Genomic DNA, 25,981 nt, shown 5'->3' with positions numbered 1-25,981 from the left:
ATCGTGGACAGGTGCTGTCAGCAGAAATTTATTTGAGTCTTATGATCATAACAATGTCTCCTACAGCTGTTTTAGAGGAAAGTAGAGAAAATGCATGTCAAAACATTCTTCCTCTTTTTTTGTCATTTTTTTTGCACATCCCTAAAAGTGAAGTGCTCACACAAATAACAGAACTAAGCTCCCAAAAGTTGATTCTGTTCATCTGGATGTAGAGTTTTCAGTGGGAGAAACGTTTCGTCACTCATCCAAGTGACTTCTTCAGTCTCAGCTGACTGCAGGTTTCTCCAAATCTTATAAACAGTACATTTGCATAATGACTGAAACTATCACCGCTGATGAACAACCACTGATCAATGGCCATTGGTACCATTCACAGAGAGTTGGGGAATGGCTGCAATACATAAGATGTACCCTTAGGCCCCCTCCTCAATTCAGAGATGGGCTTTCCCTTATCACATAAATGGCCTCCATTTATGTGAAAAAGGATCCTTCAGAACTAAGCGTCTGAAGGATCTCTCTACTACAGGACCAGATCAAACAAGTTAAAGTACCAATACTAAATAATACAAATTATTACAAAATACCCATACTAATAAAAATAGGTCTAATAAAGAAATATCCAGATTATAACACAAAATTTAAATATAAATAAAGTTGATCATGGTACCCAGATCAAAATGAATTTTTGGCCCAGATGTGCCCCACAGCTGCAGTTTATGGGCCACACTGGCTTCTGCATGTCAGTCACACGCCCACCAAATTTCAGGCCCACACGATACAATGTTCAGCCTGGCTTGCTAATGATTTTGGGCCACATAAATGGCACATGACAATACATCTGCAACACATTGCATTGTCAGATAGTTTAGTCTCTTTCTTGTACTGTATTGGAGCAACTGTAACCCACATAATTTCCTTAGGGATTAATAAAGTATGCTGATTCTGATTCTGATGACACATGCCATTGCCGTACCTCAGTAATTCCTATTCTTTCAAAACAATTAATACACTAAGACATATATATTAAGATTTCAAATGTTAACTTTATTTCTCTTTATTTCCAAACTAAAGTCCATCAAATACCTTACCTGGAACAGTTTCTTTCTATGCCATTTTCATCACACACTGCTTTTAAGGACATTTCACGTGTTATTTCAGTGCAGTGTAAGTTTTTGACATGAATCCAAACAGGTTTGTCCCCTATTCTTAAAAGTAATAAAGACACTGAATGAAAAAACTTCACTGACTGCTGTGAGTTAGGCAGTAGTTCACCTCCTACTCCTGACCTTTCCTGGTAGTTTCTCTTGCAGCTTTAACTGTGGATTGCTTAATGTCTCAGGGAAGTAAACTAGAAGATTTTGTGACACTTCACCAGTTTGGCCCAAATAAATATGTTCAGTTAACAATTATCCGTTTGTCTTTGCCATATCATCATGACGGTACAGCTGTCAATAAGTTACTTTGATACTGAAGAAGGATTAAAACATGATATCTGGAGATCTGGAGTTATTGCACGTGTCTCATATTTTTTACTGTTTTCCATCTGTTTCATTTCTTAATTATTTTATGATTGATTATCACGTTTTCAGAAATATTTCTAGAGAAAAAAGGGAAAGTGATGATTCTAAGAGAAAAATCTGATTGTTTTGATGCCACAGTAAAATGTATTTATTGCAGAAACAAATCCCCATCTCATCACTGTTGCACTGTTGGCAGATGCTGCTCTGTATGAATCTAAGTAGACAGGGAGGCTAATCAAGGTAATGACTAATTACTGACAAAGCTATAGAGTTAATTGGTATTTATTGATCTGTTTTGTTTAAGGGGCCTGAGTTGTGCAAAATATTTGTCCTCTCAGATTTTTACAACTGTTTTCATCTTTTTCTCCACTGAGGTTTGTAGGCACACACACACACACACACACACACACCCCTTTGCAAACGTGCATGCTGCCTTTGAAGTAAATCTCTCCCATGTTATTTTGATTTTTGCTTGTAGTATTTTGCAACTTTGTTTACCGGAGATTTAATACGGAATTTTACCTCTAGAGCTAAGATCTAACTGATGCTTAAGCTTAATTAAGTGTAATTAAGTAACATCACTTTGGAGTTAACGCATAGCTCATTTTATTTATCAGTTATGGTTTCAAAAGTTTTCCACATATTTAGTCACAGGAAAAGATAATGTGCATTTAAACAGAAAAAGTCAGGTTTCTATTTCATGTATTTTCACCATCAGTGAAGAAGTAAGCTATTTCCAATAGAACAAAAGTGTTAATGTTATGTATCTGAAGAGGGCGCTCTCACAGTTCAATCACCTGAGTCTAGGGGAAAGGTGAGCGATGGGACAGAAGTGGAGTCTACAGATTTTTCTTAATTGAAAGAAATGCACGAGGAGGAAAAGACGTAAGACGGACACTAAAAATAGAGCCAGTCTGTACTTCTGTACAGCCAAAGTCTGCTGTGTCTATTGCTCCATCTTTCATAAAAACAAGCCCCTCTGAGTGAAAGTCTCTTTTGTCCACCGGGGAGCCTTCAGTCGACAAATGCGTCATCCTGAACCTCCAAAGTATTTCTGCTCGCAATATTTTCCCACGTCACTCAAATACCTGCCTGTGTCCGCGACAGTTCGCTGGGTTTGCCTCCCCAGCTTCTGCACACCCGGAGCATCAAACAGAAGAAGAAGGGTCATTGGCTCTGAGGAGTTGATGACGGCGAGAGCGCACTCTTCTTCAGGAGCGCATTTTTAGCCTTTATTTGTCTGACTAACGCTCTGCATCTCCGTCCTGTGGGATGACATTACAGTGCAAGGACTGAGATTCGTATTTATGCGGTCACTTTGTTTGCTAGTATTTATTTTTGCTTAATTTTGGAGGCGGAGAGCGCGTTTACTGTCCAGAAGCGCGCGGCGTGGCACACGCTGGAACAAAAAAACAGCTCAGTGCAGCGCAGGCAGGTTTCCCTTTTAAAAGCAGCAGGACAGGCAGGAGAGTTACGGAGTCTTCTCGGGGAAGCGGTGTCTGTGCGTGACAGAGACGGACTCTAAAAGAAGACGAAGAAGAAGAAAAAAATCGGGATACTGAGCAGAAATCGGCAGCGGGAACTTGGATATGGCGCCTGTGAAGACGTTCGACCTTTTTGTTGGAGTTGTTTTAGTTTTGCAGTGTGTGTGGAATGTGCAAGCCGAGATCACAGCCAGTAACGGTAAGAAGACCGCGTTAGCCATCAGGCATTAACCTGCTAGGACCGAGTTGAGATCTGTGCCTTAAAGAGCCAAGTTCGTGCATAAGTCTCCTCTGCAAAGCGTGCAGGAGAAATGATGCAGACACAGGTGGACTGCTGGTTAGCCTCTGCGTGAGATTGTTTTACGCGCAGAATTCATTGTTTGCTGCTGCAGAGATCCACTTGTGTGTTTTAAAAAAAGAGTGGACAAACATCCTGTCTCCTTTTTATTTTAAGAATTCATTAGCCTAAAGAAGGCTGTCATGACCCACTAACTTACTCCCTTTCGAGTAGACTTGATCTGATGCTAATTATCATAATTTCCCAACTACTACAAGGTTCACTTAATTGCTTTGCTTTTCCTGCATGTTCTTATGCACTGCCTCCGAGCTCGGCTGATTTTTTGTGTTTTCGCATTAATTCAGCTTGTGCAGAAGCACAACAAGCTTCCTCTTCCTTGTTCTTCCCACTCTGACATGTAAGGTGGAAGTGTCAACCATGTGCAACTTTTCACAGTTCTTACTTTTATTTAAGGTTCAGGTTGGATACCTAGATGTTCATCCTGTTGATGTCCTTGATTGTAAGACAAAGTCCATACTGGAGAATCAGGATTCCTGTGCAAACAATATCCCTACTGTAGTCCACCTGAACCCCCCAACAAACACACACACACACACACACACACACACACACAGACACAAATCTGTAATCTCAGCCCATCCCACGTCAGTTTGCCCTCGGTGGGAGAAGTTCGTGCCAGCATCGGTTCTGTTCGCGCTGGCCAGCTCGTGTTTCCCAGGGCTTTTTTATTGCTGGCAGCAGATCTTCATCACGTATCAGATAGTGGTGAGAGAAATGTTCAACTGCTGACAGTGACTGTAAATTCAACTCGCATGTGTGTGTGAGTGCAGACCACAGGGCTGTTTGGCCCTGTTTGGGAGAGAGAGAGAGCACGATGCTATCAGCTGCGTGTGTGGTGGTTTGCACAGGGGCATGCACGTGCTGCTCGTGTTTTTTACACTCTCACACAGTCTCATTTACGAATCCTGCCACACTCCAGGCTCAGAGCTTAGATTAAATTGTCGGCTCATTTCCTTCGCCTGGTATTAAAGCTTGTTTTAGAGGTAGACAGATTACAGGAATGCCCACCAAACCAGCGCTACACTCGGAGTCCTTCATCAGTCCATCTCCTGCTTGAGCTGGATGCAGCAAAACTGTATGTGGGACAGTATTTTTAGATATCTGGGTGAGGTGCTTCCCTTGCCGTGGGCTGACCTCAAATCCGCTGGAAGGAGCAACCCCTGCCCTTCTTTAGATAGGCCTGTATTAACAGAGTGCAGGTGGACTCTTCCACTCTCTGTAGGTCCTCTGGGATGATATAATGCACCATTCACATTTAGAAAAGCTCGCAGGCCTTCTGAAAGTGGCTGAGCAACTCCACTAGAAGCTGAGATCACAGCAATGGTGGAAACATTCCCTTCTTCTTTATTAGTTAGATGAGTTGTGGAACACATCTGGGCGAAATTACACAACATCCTGTGAGTGCATTAGGATTTGTTTTTTTTAAAAGCTTTCAGTCTGTGGCTCTGGATGTTCACCCAGAGATACACTCAACAGGGGCACTCTCAGAAAATTGACACTGATTTTGGGGTTAATTTTCACTCTGCTGCTTTTCTCCGAGTGGAAAAAGAGATGTTCCACCAGAGCCTGGAGAGTATCTGCATGTGCGATAGGGGAATAAGAAGGAGAGCGTGAGAGAAAGTCTTGACTCATGTAATGATGTGGTCTGATTTAAAAGCCTTTGCTGAAGGCTGTTAATGTGCTAAGATTGCGGTTGTGTGTGGAATTTCATTTCGTTGCGGATGCTGGGAGTGGGGTTTCTTCACGGGCTGGAAGAGGCTGATAGAGGGTTAAAAAGCTTACAGGCTGCAGCGACTGTGGACGTCTCCAGCTCCAACATGACGCTCCTCATCCATCACGCTGCCAGCAGCTGCCTTTGCAGTCCTACAGGCGCACACTCAGAGGCACATTAAAATGAGAGCTGTGAAGAAAAATGCATGCTGGCCATCAAAGACTTTCATGCCTTGGTTTTATTCTTGTGGGTAAAATACCTAGCTATGTTCCTAGCTAACAAACCGCATATCTAAGCTTTTATTGATGACCTCTGTGTCCAGAGTCACGTGTTTCTTTCTCTCTGTCTCAGACACAAAACAGAGATTACAAGTTTGAACATGCGAGATCAGCCCAAGTCCAAATTGGTACAAAGATGCAAAGCAGGTTTAATGTTGAGAAGGATGATTCATATTTTGAATTTATTTAATTTATTTCATCACCCCAATCTTTTTCTGAGCCTAATCAAGAAGTTTTTCGCCCCTAAACCAGACGCTAATTAAACTGGAAGCAAAGACTGAGCTAAAATGACAACAGTGTGTAAAAGCGGTGTTGCTGTGGCCACAATCTTGTGACAGATTGTCATTATTTGATGCCTGTGGCCACTACTAAGTTGTGTCTTACAACACTAGTAATGCAAATTCCTTTGCATTTGCAGTGTTGCTACATTTCCCTCTTCTCTTCGTCATGCTTCGGAGGTGATTCCCAACACAAACTGCCTGCTGATTCAAAGCAGGAGATTCCAGCTCGGTCTTCTTTAGTTGTTCTCCTTCTTTAAGCCTCCTCGGAATCTCGCCCCCACCATTTCTCCCTTTTTCTGACATTGCACATTTCAGAACGGACAGAATGAGCTAGCTTCTTTACCGGCCCCACTGAATGACCTGCTGAAAGGAGCTGCTATGAATGGATGAAGGGGGTGGGGGTGGGGGTGGTCTGAGGGGGTGACAGACAGGGAGGGGCGGCGACGGCGGCTGGGTTTATTGTGCTGCCCTCTATGTGGCAACAGCGGGCCATGGCATATCGTCCCACCCACCCCCGCTTAGTAGCATCCAACAGCAGCACCAGGTTCTTGCATTAGTCACGCCTGACCCTTGTCGCTCAGCCCTCCGCCCCTTTTAGTCCGAGGAGAAGCTCACGCTGATGGCTTTAGAGGGCTGGAGAGCCACACGGAGTTCAATAGGCTCAGAAACAAAAAGCAAAGAGGCCACTAGTTAATGAAGCCCAGTGCAGTTAAGCTACTCTAAGCTTTTTTCTTATTGGTTCAAAAGTTCCTTTACATCCAGTTGTTAAAACATGCTGCTTGAGCTATCACATAGTTTTAATGATTACTGCTAGGCAAGAATCATGTCTGTAGAGTAAGCTTGAAACGGTCAGATGGAGGACCAGGAGATTTGTGATGGTTGAAGCTATGCAAATTTGGATGTCAGTGAAAGATGACAAGCATTTTCCAATCATCAGAAACATCCCCTCTCTGCAGATGATTGCAGCCAGTAGACCACAGTAAGGCTGTTATCTGCTCCTCCCTTAGACTCGGCTGAGGGATGTAAGAAATAGATCATAAGCGTGGAAGAGTGGAACAAGCACAATAGTTTTCATTTTGGGTAGGAGGAGTTGTGTTTTGCATTGGGAAACATTTGAGAGGATAACCGAGAAAGGGCGGAGTCCTAGAAAACAGGCACTTGCCCATCTTTTCTGACCGTCATAGTGAAAGAAGAGACAATAACAGCAGAACAATATCAAAATATGGGACTCTAAAGTGTAGTGAGTGATGATTAATATACATATATACATATACATATATATACATATATATGTGTATATGTGTATATATGTATATGTGTGTGTATGTATATATATATATATATATATATATGTATATGTGTATATATATATGTATGTGTATATATATGTATATATATGTATATGTGTATATATATGTATATGTATATGTATATATGTGTGTGTATATATATGTATATATATGTATATGTGTATATATATGTATATGTATATGTATATATGTGTGTGTATATATATATGTATATATGTGTGTATATATATATGTATATATGTGTGTATGTGTATATATATATATATATATATATATATATATATATATATATATATATATATATATATATATATATATATATATGTATATATATATATATGTGTATATGTATGTATGTTCTCTATACCTGGTGTTCTAGGAAACATATTTTGTTTTACACTGATTTCATTCCTCCTCATAAAAGCTTCACTAGTGCCGGTTTCATCTGGCTGTTCTGCTGCAGTTAATTGACTGCAGATTGGAAAATTAACCCCAGCAATGACTCCTGATGTTTGTGTAATGATAGTGGAAGGAAATGTGTATCAATTCACAGTTGCTTTGCAGATTTTCCAGTAATTTGGATGTAGCATTGACAAAGGATCAAACATATGTTAACCAGACCGAGTTTGTATTGACAGTCTACAGATTATTATACAGTATTTAGTGGGTGGATATAAAAACAAATCTTCTGTCATTGTTATAGAATTTATTTGAAGGGTTTTCTATTCATTGCACATTATAACAACCAATGATGTCACTTTTCGACCGAGGCGTGAAGGTGTAGCATTTGCAACAGTTGACTGTCCTCTGTACAGCCCTGCACACTACTCTATCCAGGATCTCAGCCAGACTTTCCATTTCTTCTGTTTTTGGCCTTTCCAGGACAAAATGCCCGGCTTATAAACAGTACTTAAGCTGTCAGTTTCAGTCTATGTTTATTTTGGTACTAGACCATGTGAGAATTGGAGTTCATGGAAGATTTGCTGTTTGCTTTAGTGTCTGTTGTAAGTGTGTGTGCCTCCCTGAGTGTCTGTGACTAAGATTGAAAATATCTGCAGCTTTTTTATGTTTCAACAACTGTTTTATTAACATGTCCCAAGCTTTAGGGTACTTTTAAATAGGAAGTGAGCCCTGCGTTCTTTCCACACACCAGCAGGTGAAAGACAAACAGAATGACAACGTGTTTTCCACTTTCAGTCTGAAGTATTAAAACTATCCCAGCAATATTTTAGAGATGATGAAATCTGCCTGTTTGTTACTGCTGACGGCTAACTTTGGATCGCATCAGTATTGGAACTTATAAGTAACAACATCATGTGTTGGATTCTACTTTGGTTCACAACGCAACTACACTGATATCTAAACTGATATATAGTCCAGCCTGTCTCCGTGTGTTTTGCGGACTTGGAGAAAACCTTGGAGAAGACCACTTCCCCCAGTGAGGGCTTCAGGTACAGAGTATTGGACCTATTGTTTCAAGCTATCTATTACCGATAAATAGTATGACCCTAGTTTGCATTGCTGACAAAATGCAGTTGTAGTTCTGTTGGTTTAAACCAATTATGACCTCCAGCTTGCATTGGGGCGGTTTGCAGTTGAGTGTGGTTCTAAGCTGGTATCCACGCTTGGTTGGGAATGAGTTGCTACCCCAAGTTATGGACTTTAAGTATTTCGGAGTCTTGTTTATGAGTGAGAAAATGAGAGAGATGAGCATGATAGTGAAGCTTTCGATTTACTGGTTGATCTATGCTTCTACCCTCACCTACAACCACGAGAGGAGGGTAGTGACTGAAACAATGAGACTGCAAGCGACAGAAATGACCTTCTTCTGGAGTCCCCACTCCTCACACTGAAATTGGCCAGTTGCGGTTGTTCTGGCATCTGACCTGAATGCAGGCTCAGGTCTGTACTGTACTATCCCTTTTATTCCAACCATGAAACAAGAACAGCCACCGAAGGTATAAAAGTTTTGTAATGTTTTTGTATGTTTGTGTTATCCTAGAAAACAGCTGGCTGACTGTTTTTGGAGGCTGCTCGAAGCCTTTCCTCGATCGCCTTCTGGTTTATGTCCCTGTAAATTATGTATGAGTGGACTGTCAAACTGCAAAAATTCAATCTTCTTGTTTTGTCAACTAAAAGTAATGTGTGGTCTCGATAAACCTTGAAAAATAAAATGAGTCCCATACTGCCTCTTGAAAAGCTGAATGTTTTTCTATCTTGGAGGAGGTGCTCTTGATTCATGCAAATGAGCCGCAGTTGTCTCCCAGGACTGCGTACACCTGGCATACCGCCACACGACCCACCTATTGAAACTACACTGATAATTCTGATTAATTAGATGAGATGGACTGACTCCAAAACTCTTTTCTCCTCTTTACTGTAGACTCAGTTTCTTCTTGTGAAATAGATCGTGACAGAAAATATCAATGTACAAAACAAGTATAGTTATGAATGAATTCCACAAAACATCCAATGCAACATATTTTATGTTGACGCCCCTTTGCAAACGTGCATGCTGCCTTTGAAGTAAATCTCTCCCATGTTAATACATTCACCTGCACAGTGTTGCCCCTTTGTTTTTAGTTTTGCACTTTTGCAAAGGTTTACTGGATCATCTTTTTTTCTTCACTTTGTTTGAGGTCTTCGAGGGGTTTGGCCTGATACAGGCCAGCAAGTCGCTGGTATTTAAAGTCAGGTTTTGAGTGCTGAAATTTATGTGTAGCATAACATAAAATGGCCGGCTGGTTGTCAGTCAGCTGTGGGGTCTGTAACAGGAGTCCTGTTAACTAAAACCTCATATAACATCCTGAAGATGTAATGATGGGAAACACAGATGGAGTGATTTCATGCTTGACACTTTATGGCAATATGTCTTTTTATTTGTGTCTAATGGGAGTAATTGCAGAAATTAATTGCAGGTGTTACAGAATCATGAAATCTAATTTTCCCTTCAAAAAAACATATCAGCTTATATATTTACTCTATTTGTATACTTTAGCATCGTGACCTCTCTCTGGGCCTTTTTTCCCCAATACATAAAAAACCCTACCAGTGCTCATAGTATAACCTAGCTGTGTAAAATAAGAAAACTGTATGCATCGTGTATGCACTGAAATGATGCAAAGATATGATGCACTCAATAAGGAAGGTTGAAAGCAGCAGCTCTCCAAAGGGGAACAAAGCATTGCATGCATTGCTATCATGAAGGAGAGAAGAGAGTGTGATGTTTCAGGCGGTCCAGGCATGCTGAAAGAAGATAAGGTGTCAACCCAGCCGAGCAGCCTGTCACACCACCCTGCAGCGGGCTTCATATCCTCCACCCAGCAGGAGCGATGGTTTAGCTTTGTCCCACTCAAGCAAGTGTCACTCACGGGGTTCATGGCATGCTGCTACATGCCTTCGCCTCGCTCTGTGCATGTGTCTGTTAGTCCTTAAGCAGCAGTTTTCACTGTTGTTTTGTTGCTTTCTTTATTTTGCAAAAAGCAAAACCTTTCTCTCACACACACAAACACACACAAAAACCTGCACTTGGTTGGCTTGATTTACAGATTTAATCTTGTAAACTTAGTTAGGTTTCAAGGACTGGTGGAAACTTTCCAGTATTTTGTTAAAATAAAAACTAGCTTCAGTTTGGTTCTGTGGCACCAGTGTTTTTGAATCTTCAAATTAACCTCTCACTAAAATCATCTAGTAACATCACGTTCTTCAATTAGGTCCGCCCTTGAATTGAAATGGTAGTCAGAGGGTTTGGAGGAAGGTGTCGTTCTTCATATTTATGAAAACATCCATTGAGCCGGCATAGGGTGAGAGGCGAGGTGCACCCTGGACAGGTCCCCAGTCGGTTGCAGGGATAACAATCTTTAAAAGCAAAAGTCCCAAAAACGTGCCCTTGTTAGCATATATATTATCACTAGTTTACTACTTAGAGTAGTGATCAAGTGGTACCATGGTAATAATGATCAGTCATGTGTGCAGTGCTTTACTTTAGTAACAGCAGATTTTTCAGGAATGCACTCTTATAACTGACCGCTGCACTAAATTCAGCAATCACACTAAAGTTATTAATCGATTGCTAGAAAAGCTGTGGCCACATTTTTCTGTGAAGTGCGGTTTGGGATGGTTTTAAGCTTTACTCCCATATTTGTGGTCATACCTAAACATTAACAGAAAGAGCTTACGTGGGTGTGCTGTAGCTATCTGCTTTCAGGTTCGATGTGTGGTGCGTTCAGAGATATGTTGGTTGGAACGTGAGTTACTGTTGCCTTCCCATCAGTATGAAGCAGTCTTACGATTCTCTTCTGACGTCTCCCAACAACAACCCAGAGAATAACACCTCACTGGATATTTTCTCTTGACTATTCTGTAAACCCTAGAAATGACTTTGTGGGAAACTCCCAGCAAATCAGCAGTTTCTGAAATGCTCAGACAAGCCCATCTGGTACCAAAAACCATGCCATGTGTGAATCCCCGTTCTGAGTCTCCATTTGAAGGGTTAGTGTTGATATTATCGTCTGAAAAATATCAGCTAAACATATGCTATGTTAAGCTAACAGTTAGCTGAAAGTCTGGCAGTAATGTGCCATACTTCCTGCCCTTGCTGACATAATTTTTGCCAGAAAAGGCCAAAAGGCCACATTTTTTCAGTGATCGCAGTCACATTAAACATGCTGTTACTGTTCTGTTTGTTGATTGGTTTATTAAGCTAGCACACTCGCACCAAACGGCATCAATTGCAGGCTCATTCGTGCCATTGTTTTCTCCCTCCTCTAATTTACAGCTGTCTGGTGTAACATGTATCTTTTGCAGTTATTATCCTGCTAATGCTGCACACGCTTAAATCTGTTCAATCAATCTTTTTGAACTGCTCCAAGTAGGGCTGCACGATTAATCGTTAGAAAATCGCGATCTCGATTCATACTTATGTACGATCTCATTTCCAAATGACAGCAATTTAAAAAAAAAAAAAAGACAACGACGATTGTACCACATTTTTATCCGGGACGTAATCTGCATGAAAACAAGCGCTCACTCTTCCTGCTCAACAAATGACAAGGGCGGAGCCTTATACCACGTGATACAGAAGCTGTGCCGTGTGATGCTAAAATTAGCAGGGAAAAAACAACGGAGAGCACGTCAGGGATGACGAGAAAGTGACAGGAGAAAATCCGTCCAGGTCAACCACCCAAACACCAATAACGGGAACCTTATACAGCGCTTCCCTATACACGTCGAACTCCCGCAGGCACAAAGAAATTACGGAGGCTATCACTTATCACCTGACCAAAGATATGGCTCCCATCAACACTGTGCAAAACGAGGGATTTAGGAAAATGATCAACACCCTAGACAAACGCTACACAGTGCCGTCCCGCAACTATTTTTCTATTGTTGCGCTACCTGCTCTATACACGCAGCGTCGAGCAACGGTGGAGACGGAATTTCAAGCAGTACAACATTTTGCGCCAAAGACAAAATGTGAGACATTTGTTGTTTTTATGTTTATTTATTGTTTTTATGTTCAGTCTCAACTGTTATGAAGTTGATGTGCAGTTAATAAGTGCAATAAATATTTATACTGGAAAAGAAAATCGTGAAAGAATCGTGATCTCAATTCTAAGCCAAAAAATCGTGATTCTCATTTTATGCAAAATCGTGCAGCCCTAGCTCCAAGGGAATTCTTGCAGACACTCATTTAGTCTTTTCCTTGCTGTAGATCCAACAGCCCTGCCTTTGTTAGTCTGCCCGGAAAGTGTCTCAGCCTCCCTGATCCAGAAGTTCCTCTTTCCCCACCAAACTCATTCTGACAAAGAACAAGTATGCCCCGCAGCAAGGGCTCTTCACAGGACAACACAGACTGCAAGACTGACAGGTCGTAGCATTTTGGAGAGGAATGAAAAGGTTTACAGCCACCACTTTAGTTCTGAAAATAGATGGCGACTTTGATGATGGCAGCATGTTTTTTTGTTTTCCACCTTGCATTTATCTCTATGGACTGAACAAATCTTTAGGATCTGGCTTGCTTTTTTTCTCTAGTGAACACGTCATTGTTCTACATGCTTTGAGGCATGTCTTTGTGGGTTCAGTGCCATTTTTTGATGCCTTACAGTAAACACCAAAGAAATTGAAACTGACTCAGATGCTGGATCTTTATAGTCTCCGGGAATTAAAATTGGACATCGTCATCTGCTGCTGTGCTTGAAACAGAGCAGTCAGCGTTGTTCTACAGTTTGTTTTGCTTTTCCCCCGTCGAGTGAGTCATGAAGACTAAACTTTTGTAACTCATGTGTATGGCTTTCTTCTGGCCATGGTGTTCATCACTCGACCCTCCAAGAGTTAGGGTTGCCAGGAATTAGGAGGATAAGGGATTGTTCTCACAGGCCAGTAGAAGTTTCTGGAGGTCAGGGTGATTTTTTTTTTTTGTTTGGACAAACTTGTTCCAGAGTGTCCCAGCTGTCTGGCTAACTAATTTTGGACTGAGCTCATACTGAAGCTGTAAACAGGAGGCTAGTGGGAGCTACGGCACATTTCTATCTGTGCCCTTTTTTTTAAAAAATAAGTTCTTGAGACATATCTATTTGACTAGTGCATAAAAAAATTAGAAAACTCTTCTCACAGTTCTTGGAAACAATGGCACCATGCCCATATTTTCCCAGGGAAACATGCCAGACAGTGTCCAGTACCTCTTTAAAAGGCTACAATACCAAACATGCCTCTATTGCAGGGAACCAATTTAAACATTCAAATATCAGAGGAAATTGGATGAAGTGACCCCTTCTCTTTCTTCCTCTGACCTGATCCAACATGTTCAAAGATATCAGTGTGACTAAACAAAAACGGACCATTAAAAAAAAGGAAACACGTCAACAAGTGGTTCTGGTAAATGGTTTAGTTTGTGCCAGGTGTTCAGGTTTCTGTCCCCTCGCCAGTGTGGACTAGCAGAGATTTACTGGCAGTGCTCTGCACAGAGCCAGGAACAAAGGCTTTCTTTGAGTCTTTGTGGTGATAAATTGCAAAGGTGTTCAAGCTACCTTTGTGTGTGTGTGTGTGTGCACTGTAAATGGGAGAAAGAGGGAGAGGCTCGTATCAGTTCTCATGCTTTTCCCCAGTAACTAGAAACTCTCAGGTCTTAATCCAGAGGTTTGTCCTGCACTAACTCTGGGAGTTTATTGGTTTTTGGGGTTTTTTTCCCTGTAGCTTCTAGCATGAGAAAGCATGCTGGTATCCGTGTAGGTCTGGGTGTGGTGAAATGTACAAGTTATGATCAAGAATGCAACAGCACGTCATTATCACAGCCACAATTGCTCAAAGTCTGTGGTTTGGCTTTGTGAGAACCAAGTTGGCTAGTCTGCAAGCCTCAGTCTGACTGCTCTATTAAATACAGGTATTTGTATACATGGGTGTGAATATATCTGAGAATATTTAGTCATTCTCTTTGCTGTCCTTTTTTCCCATGACAAAAAAGACAGAAGATGAAGGGAAGTGAAGGGGCAACTCAGTAATTTCCTTCCTTTAGGCTGATGGGTCTTTAGTCTTGTCGCTAAACACAAAGTATTTTCTCACTATATGTCACTAAGGATTAATGCTCTTCAGATCTGCGACAACCCTGCTGAAGTACTCTATCACCTCTCGAGGACTGCCGAGCCGCTTCACGTTTGAAATGTATTACCACTTTTCAGCAGCAACATGTGCATTTTGAACCTATAAAGTATTAATAGTAGGAAGCTAAAGCCTTGTCCAAAGAATGTGATAAACAACCGCTATTATGGGGGGATTCTTAGAGTGGCGCTCTAACTGCATCATAAAGAGGTAATTGACTCCCATTTAAAGGCCTTTGTCTCCCGTGCCCCAGAATTGACTAATTAAATGGCAAAGAAATTAGTGCGAGCAGTTTAATTATGAATATGTTATTCATACCAGTGTACGAAGATAATACACATGCCCTTGTCCCAAACGGGCTGGGTGGCAGTGACACCGTGGAGGCAGCATGAGTGACAATAAAAGATTTCCACTCAACTACAGGGGCATACACGTGGAGGAGCTCTGGGGTGCAAAAGACAAAAACATCATTTTAGAAAACACAATGCAAAACAGACAACGCAGCACTAAAAAAATCACAGCAGTTAAACAGAATACACAGAAAGATTAAAGATCAGTAAAGGAAGATTTTACACGTTTGACACAACAGTTTCAACAAGAAGCAGCATTTTAGACACTAAATACAAAATGCATCACATAATTTTATAAAATATAAAACAAAAATTCAGAACACATTTTAGGAAATTAAATTAAAAATGAATAAACAGTTTCTTTTTTAGGAAAATGAAATCACAGGGACAAAATTGAGACATTTTGCAAATCTGTGTGTTGTTTTTATTGTATTTTCTGAAGAGTTTTGCACCTAAGGGCCACCTTATTAAAGTTAAAATAGACAAAAGCAGTGTGTTTTTCAATACCCAGTCTCTCTTTCTTGTTACTGTCTGAGACAGAGGCAGTGTGGAGGGATTTATCGTTGAACTGGTGTCCCACAGAAACCTAAAAATGTTACGTGAGGTCCAGTTATTGATTAAATGTCTGGCTGGTTCCCCGTGCACCTGAAGGCCTCTGCTATCGCAGACGCTTGAAGTGGTCAAGATGCCAACTCACTGTCCATCATCGCAACTGAAACCTGCTCGCTGCCAACCCAACTTAATCTAAAACCATTTATTTAAGTCATAAACTGTGAGGATCTAATTTGACGTCTATGATGCAATAAATATTTCTTTATTTTTTGTCTTTGACTTGATGAAATGAAAGACCTGCCTCCCAGCACATACTGAATGGGGGTCAAATATAAAATCCCCTCTATCCAGGGAGCTGCCAAACCACTGATATATGCCCGGAAAATCCCATCCATCGACGAGGAGCCAAAATTGAAATTGAAGGGAGACGATATGATTATAAATGAGTTATTTGATGCCCTTTTTGCCACAAGCCTGCCCCGCATGGCTGGCAGGTGTGCTGGTTTTCTTTTGAACACCCGTTTCTCAGCCCTTCAATAATCTCTAATTTCTTTGCTGTCAAAGTTTGACTGTCATTTGAAGGTTTATATAATTTTTAGAATATCATAAAATGCCACTACATTTTTTTTCACTATTATGCAAAAACTAAAAAGCTGTTATGGAAAAAATGAGCCAGCAGAGAAGTTCATGTTCATATGGTGTGTAAAAACAAAAAAAACAAGGCTTCAAGGCTTCTTTTGTCTAAACGGATGTGGAGCCACATGCTGGGGTTACAGAGAATCAGATCAGAGATGATGATCGGTCCATCGGATCATACGCTGAGGGTAATTCTTTGTTTGCACATCATCATTAGGACAGAATGGGAATTGGGAATTTAGTGAAAGGTCAGAACCAGCTTGATGTGCCTGCTGTGTGTCTGTGCACAGTGTATCTGAGTCCGGCTTGTGTTCAAAGCTGTTGAGCCAGTTGCAGCTGTCAAAGTGTTTGAAGTGTTTTCTGAGTTATTGGGACTGGCCTCTGCAAAAGGTAAGATCCTCTTTTTAATTTAAAAAAAAATCCCCTTTGGGGTGTAACAGTTCATCAGATCACTGTAAGTGGACACGTGTGGGCGAGCCTAAAATCAGTGAACCTGATTTGGATCCCAGTGTAACGTACAAGTGCTAAGGCAACAGAAAATCAAGCGCACGAGTCGAGTTGGCCTCTATCCCCTTTTGTCTCATAGCTGTTAAAAACACAGTCTGCAGGATCTGCTGACATTATCATCATTAGCAAGTTTAGCTGACTGTCTTCCAATTTTTGAGTTATCTTTTTAGCTTAGCTTGCCAGCCTCCCAGTGGAACAGAAACTTTAATTCATGTCTGGTGCATCCTTCGAGATCTTGAATATTTTAAAGGCCAGAAGGTTTCACTCACTAACAGTGGGTAGCCAGTTCGGTGTGTGCTAACTTAAAAGCTTAAAAGTAACCCTCATGTTCTTTGTTGCCCAGTTTAAACTAAAGTGAGCAATTAATGCAGATTTGAACCTTGTGAATTATCACTTCTGAAATGTTTGAGGACATAATTTGAAGTGAAAATGGTGGAAAGAATATTAACTCAAATGTCAAAATAAGACATGCAAATGAATACCTCTTTATACCTCTCCATCTATATCCATTTATCCATTTTCTGTTTCTTATGCGGGTCTGGGTTACAGAGCAGCAGTTTAAGCAGATAAGCCCAGACCTCCCCTTCCTCGACAGCCTCCTCCACCTCATCCAAAGGACACCAAAGTGTTCCCAAGCCAGCCGAGAGTCATCATCACTGCCTAGGATGCACCCAGGAGGTATCCTAATCAGATGCTAGAATCACTTCAACTGCCTCCTTTCGATGTGACCGAGCTCCTCACCCTGCCTCTCAGGGAGAGCACAGACATGCTTCAGAGGAAGCTCATTTCCACTGCTTGTATCTGAAATGTCATGCTTTTGGTCACTGAAGTAATATTTTCACAATTTCACTGCTTGCCTTATATATCACATAGATTTCACTCTCCAAAAGCAGACATTTAACTAAAGTCAATGGGGACTGACTTCAGAGGAGCCTAGCCATCGCTTTAGTTATCAGTAAACCATGGAAGGTGACATTTGTCCTAAACTGTATAGATACGTCCCAAATAATCTTTTAACTATTCCCGCGCCAGCTGGAAAGAACCTCAAAAGTAAAATCTTAATTCATAGATTGATGTGATACAAACAGACACGTTAGAGGCCCTGAGGTAGACTCTTTCTACATCAGTGGGGCTCAGGGGCTCCCGCTGCTGCCTTCTTATTAAAGTTAATGTGCCACATGTGATTAGCTTTATTGATAGCTTGTCCGTGCTCCTGTGAGTCGCCCCAAAATGACCCTGAGCGATGTGTTTTTAATAAGCTGGAGGTCGCTGTAACCTGCTGCTGAGAACGGAGGCCACCTTGGCTCTTGTCGCATCTCTTCCTGGTGCACACGATGGTGGAGAACAAAGTACAGCTGCAGGCATTCACACATCCTCAATGCCTTATCTCATGTTCTGCCCTGTAATCTGTTTTCCACAATCTCATTTCCCTTCCCACCGTTATTTTCATTTCTCTTACTGCCCCACTTTTCCATACGTGTGAGTTGAGTAGCTGGCTTAGTGTTTTTCAGCTGCGTCATCCAGGTTTGGTTGTAAAGCCTGTCCTTCACCTGCTGCTGGCCTGAGCTGATGAAGACTGCGGAAATCAATAAAACAATAGTAGCGCTCTAAAGAAAAAAGTGATATGAACTGATACTGAAATTACAGCAAAGTAATAACAGCAACAAAACATCCAGTCTGAACTGAACAGAAGGGGTAAAAAGTCACATGAATCATCATGTTTCAGTGTCGTCTCTTGTCTGTAGAAAATTTCCTACAAGGTTTTTGGAACTTGGACAAAGACCGAAAGCAATCAGTAATGATAAATACAACGTTTACACAAAGTACACAAAGACAATAAATTTTAAAAAATCATCAAGAAACAGCAACAAGAGGAAGCCTAAAGCATGAAGAGCTTAAGATAAGATAAGATAAGATAAGATAGAACTTTATTAATCCCTCGGGTGGGTTCCTCTGGGAAATTCGACTTCCAAAAAGCACAGCAACGACCGAAGTTACAGTTACAGAATTGTTATATATATATATATATATATATATATATATATATATATATATATATATATATATATATATATACACACACACACACACACACATATATATATATATATATATATATATATATATATATATATATATATATATATATATATATATAAATACAGAGACAAATATAAATAAAATATACAAAGGGGATAAATAGGAATAAAAAATAAAAATACAAGTGAATTGCACATTTCAAGTATTGAGTCTATTGCACTGTTGACTATTTACAAAAAGTATTGCACAAGGTATTGCACAGTGAGGTGCAGAGGCACTACAGCTTAGTTGTTCCCCCCTCCTTTGTCCTCCTGTTTCCCCTCCCTCTCCCCTCCAGAGAGGAGTTAAACAGTTTGATGGCGTGTGGGACAAAGGAGTTTTTAAGTCTGTTAGTTCTTGTCTTGGGGAGAAGCAACCTGTCACTGAACAGACTCTTCTGATTGTTTATGGCCGTGTGCAGAGGATGCCCAGCATTGTTCATAATGTCCATCAGTTTCTTTAATGTCCTTTTCTCTGCCACTGTCACCAGAGTGTCCAGCTTCATGCCGACCACAGAGCTAGCCCTCCTGATCAGTTTCTCCAGCCTGGATGAGTCCCTCTTTGCTGTGCTGCTCCCCCAGCACACCACAGCATAGAAAAGTACTCCAGCAACCACCGACTGGTAAAACATCCTCAGGAGCTTCCTGCAGATGTTAAAAGACCTCAGCCTCCTGAGGAAGTACAGTCGGCTTTGGGCTTTTTTATACAGGTGCTCTGTGTTGCATGACCAGTCCAGTTTATTGTCCATCCACAGCCCGAGGTACTTGTACTTGTTGACCACCTCCACCTCCTCCCCCTCTATCTGAACCGGCAGTGGACCTTCTCTGGACCTCCCGAAGTCCACAACCAGTTCCTTAGTCTTTGAGGTGTTGAGTTGCAGGTGGTTTGTGTGACTCCATGCGACAAAGTTCCTCACCAGACTTCTGTACTCCTCTTCCTGATCATCCCAGATACACCCCATGATGGCCGTGTCATCTGCAAATTTCTGAATATGGCATAATTCAGAGTTGTAGCAGAAGTCAGAGGTGTACAGGGTGAAGAGAAGAGGGGACAGCACAGTTCCCTGTGGTGCTCCTGTGCTGCTGACCACAGTGTCAGACGTGATGTCCTTCAGCCTGACGTACTGTGGTCTGTCGGTGAGGTAGTCGGAGATCCAAGCCACCAGGCAGGGGTCCACCTCCATCCTGTTCAGTTTTTCCTGAAGCACACAGGGCCGGATGGTATTAAAGGCACTGGAAAAGTCAAGAAACAGGATCCTGACCGTGCCTTTTCCCCCATCCAGGTGTGAGTGGGCTCTGTGTAGGAGGTACAGGATGGCATCCTCCACTCCGATACCCACCTTGTATGCAAACTGTAGTGGGTCCTGGGCATGTTGTACCTGTGGTCGGAGGAAGTTGAGGAAGAGCCGCTCTAGAGTCTTCATAAGATGTGACGTCAGTGCCACCGGTCGGAAGTCATTCAGCTCATTGGGCCGGTTCTTTTTGGGGACCGGGACGATGCAGCTTCCTTTCCTATATCCATCAAGAAAGAAGCCAGATTTAATTTTCTCTAAAAAGCCATAGAAGTGAATAAATGACCTCATTCTTTATGTCTGATAACGCTCCTGAAGGATGCAAACGCATTCTGTCAAGGATGCTGGGAGTCCAGGAAGATGACTTTAACTTTCTCTACGGCCCTGAGTTGATAAAAGTTGCAGGGATCTGATGAATTTATGTTCTGGCTCTGATGTGAGGACCAACAGCAGCTTAACAACAGTAAAAAACATATTTAGAGTGCATGACATTTAACTAACTGCATAGCTTTATTAGACAGAAATGCCCCCACATCAGTGTTAAAGTGCTCCAACACATTATTTTAAATCTCAGAAGATATCATGGCTGCAATCCATCTTTTATCCTTTGTTGGAAGCTGAAATGCAGGAGGCTGAGCTGCTGATTATGATCTCTTAGAACGCGCTCGTAAGATCGGCTCCCTGGAAATCAGAAGCGTTTATAGATGCATTTAGCTTTTTCAGTTTTAGCGCTCACAAATATTAAGTCATGAAGTGAATTTGAATATGCAGTTTGAAATTTCCTCTCTGGTATCATAAAATCTTCCATGAGTTGAGTCACTTTACTTCAGTGGTGAAGACTCTAGTAAAAGGAAATTGTTATATTCATCTGCAGTCATTTATATTTGTTGGAATGAGTCTGTTCTATGTCCTCCCCATTAAATGTCCGCTCTACTCTTTATGAGCGCATACATAGAGCTGGCAAAGTAGCAGCAAGACCCAAGCACTGTAATGACAGCAGACATTTATCCTTGGAGAACCTGGATTTGTGATGCATAATGTCTTGCACATAACTGTGGGCAGATTAAAGTAACTTAATGATTCATAAAAGTTATTAGCTGAGCCGTCAGCTGATGTGGGCTGAACTGGCATCATGCGATCTGCTGGGATTATGGCGAAGCTTGACTGAGCTGACGCTTTGTTGTTGGTGGTTTTTTTTGTTCTTTTGGAAACGCCTTTGGATGCAGTTTAAATCCTGCCCAGCTGTGGTCTAGTTTATCCCAGCGGTGATGGTTGGGATTGAAAACAGAGCTGTGTCCAGACTGTGTGTTACTTTCAGGAGAAAAATGTCATATTCAGAGCTGTCCAGGATGGATTCATTTATCATCCGCAGAAAAACACTATATTTTCACTGCCAACTTGTTTAATGGTTCTTTTTTTATTTTGCATGAGCAGCAAACCACATTCACTAACCAGTTTATGAGGTTAACTTGTTCTAGAACTATTTACACAGGTTAGAACAGGCAGCAATTCAATGCATTTAGACATGTGGACAAGGTCGAGACGACCACACAACCATCAGTGTTTACAGGAAAAATATCCATTGGGTGGCATTTCTGTGAGAGAAAAGGCTTTGTTGATATTAGAGCTCAGAGGAGAATGGCCAGACTGGTTTGTGTTAATAGGAAGACAGTTACTGGAATAACCTGTTATTACAACCGAGGTATGCAGAAGAGCATCTCTGAATGAACAACAGGTTGAACTTTAAAGCATATCAGCTGCAGAAGCAGAAGACCACACCTAGTGCTGATGACTCATTCAGATCGCAGGGTAAGAATTAGACTTGAACAACATGAAAGCATGGAGCCATCCTACCTTGTATCAGTTCAGGCCGGTGGAGGTGTAATGGTGTGGGGCATTTTCTTGGCACACTTTAGGCCCCTTAGTATTGAACACCACAGTCTACCTGAGTATTGTCCATCCCATTTTATGACCAGTGTACCCATCATCCGATAGGTGTTTCAACAGGATAATGCACCATGTCACAAAGCTCAAATGATCTTAAACTGGTTTCTTGAACATGACAATGAGTTCACTGTACACTGTACTGTTGATCTCAATCAAATAGAGCATCTTTTGGATTTGGTGGAAGAAGACATTCACATCATGGACGTGCAGCTAACAAATCCGCAGCAACTGTGTGATGCCGTCATGTCAATATGGACCAAAGTCCTGGAGGAATGTTTCCACCACTGAATCTATGACGCGAGGAATGAAGGAGTCGGTACTGCCGCTGCATTTGGTTAAAACGGATGGAGTCGGGTGTAACTTTGGCAGCAGTTTACATATCACAGCCCATCTTTCAGCAAGGGTGTCTGCCAACATTTTTGTTTCATAGTGTTTGAGTGCAAACATATCAGAACTGATATATATATAATTATGTTTAGTCTACGAATAACTCTGCAAGCACACACACATTCAGACTTTATGTCAGTAGACGCCAGACCAAGCTGCATGTGAAGCCTCATCTCTCCTTTAAACAGAAAGATTCGTCAGTCTGTTGTTAACGCGTTAGCTTAAAGGTAAAAGTACACATGCTTATAATATTAGCTTATTCTATTGGTTTGGGCTAAAACGACTAGCAGGTAAAGTGTAGTCCAAACACTGTTTCCCCCTCTCCAGCCTACCTGTGATCAGCTAATTAGTTAAAAGGTTGGTACAGTTGCAGTCAACCAAGAGTTTATTGGGTTGACTGCAGCCCTACATGCATCAAGATTTATAGTATTAATAGCCAGAGGACAAGTTCGGTCCAAGCATGTTGTGACTGCTTAGAAGCAAAACACTGTTTAAATATAGAAGTCAGATGACAAACCAGACAGAGACAGCCAGTATGTGCCTCAACTTGACCCTTGACCTTTATCTCTCAGCAGTAGAAGACCTCTGCCTGACTCAGCAGCCCGCTGGCTAAATCCATCCCCGTGTCTGGGTGAGAGGGAGGCAAACACATTAACACTGTGGTACCACCAGCAGAGCTTGGACAAACATGCTACTTCTAGACAAATATGAGAGAGTAGACTCTCGGAAAGGTTTCTAATCGATTAGCAAATACGTGAGCGCATGGGCCGATAACCCTCGATCTTTTTATAGCTGGAGTAAAAGCTTTCAGTCAGCGCTAGGAGGGCTGGAGTCTAATTCCTTTGACGAGAAAACCGATTTGTAGGAGGCTTTTTAGAATTGAAGCATTTTAATCCTGTAAATGTGTCTTGTGTAATTAGATTGCCTGAAAATTTAATGGGACAGCTTTAAAGCTTCAATTTATTTGAGGTTTGTCATAAAAAAAACAGGGAAATGATTAACATTTGTGCTGCATGTGTTCTTCTGATGAGTGTTGAAAGAAATACCATAAAACTGGCAGCAGTTTAACTTATTGTGTAGCAGGTTTTTTGTCTTCATCTGCAAGTAACAAATTCTGGGCATTCAGAAACAAGTCTCTGTTTACAGCACAAGACTGTTGTCACGGAAATGCTTTGGGTGGGGCTTTTATGATTGGTAAGGTTGGGGAAGTCTCACTGCGTTTGTGGTTTTCGTTTTCTTTAGACAAAATCAATCAAAATCAATCAAAATTTATTTATATAGCACATTTTTAAGACCGAAGTACACCAAAGTGCTTTCCAGTAAAATCGCAGTACAAATAAAATCACACTAAAATATAAATTACAAATATATAAAATATAAGATAATTACATAATCTAAATACAGAGCCAGATGTAAATTACCCTAATTCGCCTTAAATGCCAGATCAAACAAATACGTTTTTAAACGTGATTTAAAAGACTGAATGGAATCTGACGAAAAAACACACTATGCCTGTTTGTTTGGACTCATTAACCTCAAAACTGTTGCTAATCTGTCACATTTTCTCAGAAGTTGTTAATTTGATATGAGAAGTGAATGCTTTCACCTTAAGGTAACTCAAAGATCAGGTTATATATGTAAGAAAGGTACGGCACTCAAGTCACATTACCTTCTAAGTTTAATGCTTAAAATTCCTTGGTATGATTTTTCTGCTTATAGTCACAGCAGCTAATGCTGCAAATTCAGCCAATTTTAATGCTACTTTTGTCCATCGTTACCTTACAAATGTTGTGCTTGGTCATGTCGGCTTGTTTTATTTATTTCTTTTAATTTGTTTGCTGGATTTCAGGCAGATTTTTCCTTAACTTGTTACATTTTAGTGAAAATGTAGCTCAGCCTAGCTCACCAACCAGTAAGGATCCAGGTATCCTTTTGAAGGGTTTCATTTCATGCATGGTGTAGAGAGAATTTTCAGCTTTGTTACTGGTATGCAGGCTTGATGTGCTCCTGTTGTGCAAAGTCTTTGTGATACGCCTTTGTGACTCTCCATCTTCTGCAGAAAGCAGACAAATACGCCGGCGTGCTTGCAGTGAAGCAAGAACCAAAGACTTTATGTGTATTCTTGAGCTTTAATATGACTTTTAAATGCAAAAAACTATCATTTGAGTCTCAAGTTAGAATTTAAGCCTCTGTTTCAGCCACTGTAAACACCCTGCTTGTACAAAGGGTAGTTCGCTTCCTGTGATGAAACACCCACTTGTATTAGGTCAATATGGAGGCAGCTTGTGTCACTGATCTGATAGAATTTCATCAACCACTTTTGAACCTTCTCAAATCACAGTCCTCACTTCATCAAGTGAATGCCCTTAAAGGTCCACTCTCTTGTTACTTTCTTTTTTTCCCTTTTAAATCTTTGCCTCTTTTGATAAAAGAGGATCTTTTTTTACAATTACTTGAAAAGTGCTCTGTAAGAACCAGTCCATTTACATTTTACAATCTGTAGTCAGAAGCCACAGACTTCTCAGCAGTCGCCTGTTTAAATGTTTGCATACAAATGTGGACCTGAAGCTTTCAGTCTCAGTTGTGCCAAAAATTATAGAATAATATTAGCTTTTCTTCTTCTACTGCATCTGAAAATCTAAAAACGGTAACCTCGATGCTATAACTAAAGATGCAGTGATTGTAATTTTCTTGGCCAATTACCATTTCTGTGTTCGTTTGGTTGACCTGCCGATACCAATTTTTTGTTAATTCACATTTTTCATTTCTAAGAACTACAGGGAGTGCAGAATTATTAGGCAAATGAGTATTTTGTCCACATCATCCTCTTCATGCATGTTGTCTTACTCCAAGCTGTATAGGCTCGAAAGCCTACTACCAATTAAGCATATTAGGTGATGTGCAACTCTGTAATGAGAAGGGGTGTGGTCTAATGACATCAACACCCTATATCAGGTGTGCATACCCATATGGAAAAGAAATAGTAAAAACTTATATGTGATTACTCATGAAAGTGGCCACTTTCATGAGTAAATCATATAAGGCTTACATGATTTACTCATGAAAGTGGCCACTTTCTCATTACTTTCATATATTGTTTTAGTAAGTATCCAAAACATACAAGTTTCATTATATAATTTTTCAAGGGATCTTATATGTGTTTTCACTCTTATATGCTTTTCATACAAGTTTCACACAAGACAGATACAAACTTTATAAGATTTATATATATCTTTTCCATATGGGTAATTATTAGGCAACTTCCTTTCCTTTGGCAAAATGGGTCAAAAGAAGGACTTGACAGGCTCAGAAAAGTCAAAAATAGTGAGATATCTTGCAGAGGGATGCAGCAGTCTCAAAATTGCAAAGCTTCTGAAGCGTGATCATCGAACAATCAAGCGTTTCATTCAAAATAGTCAACAGGGTCGCAAGAAGCGTGTGGAAAAACCAAGGCGCAAAATAACTGCCCATGAACTGAGAAAAGTCAAGCGTGCAGCTGCCAAGATGCCACTTGCCACCAGTTTGGCCATATTTCAGAGCTGCAACATCACTGGAGTGCCCAAAAGCACAAGGTGTGCAATACTCAGAGACATGGCCAAGGTAAGAAAGGCTGAAAGACGACCACCACTGAACAAGACACACAAGCTGAAACGTCAAGACTGGGCCAAGAAATATCTCAAGACTGGTTTTTCTA

General features: G+C 41.0%; 1 protein-coding gene across 1 annotated transcript in view; it reads left to right on the top strand.

The window, feature by feature from the left end:
- The first annotated feature begins 2,509 nt into the window (after positions 1 to 2,509).
- Positions 2,510 to 25,981, top strand: part of plxdc2b (plexin domain containing 2b) — a 122,500-nt gene continuing 99,028 nt past the window's right edge. The window contains exon 1 of the mRNA XM_085362867.1: positions 2,510 to 3,203. Coding sequence (XP_085218993.1) covers positions 3,110 to 3,203 — 94 coding nt within the window. The 5' untranslated portion in view covers positions 2,510 to 3,109. The remainder of the gene's footprint in view (positions 3,204 to 25,981) is intronic.

The sequence above is a fragment of the Diplotaxodon limnothrissa genome, linkage group LG9 (genome assembly GCF_057381915.1).
Source record: "Diplotaxodon limnothrissa isolate DT_005_m linkage group LG9, D_limnothrissa_male_GT1.1, whole genome shotgun sequence".
Taxonomy (NCBI): Eukaryota; Metazoa; Chordata; class Actinopteri; order Cichliformes; family Cichlidae; genus Diplotaxodon; species Diplotaxodon limnothrissa.
This window is presented reverse-complemented; position numbering and strand designations above follow the sequence as displayed.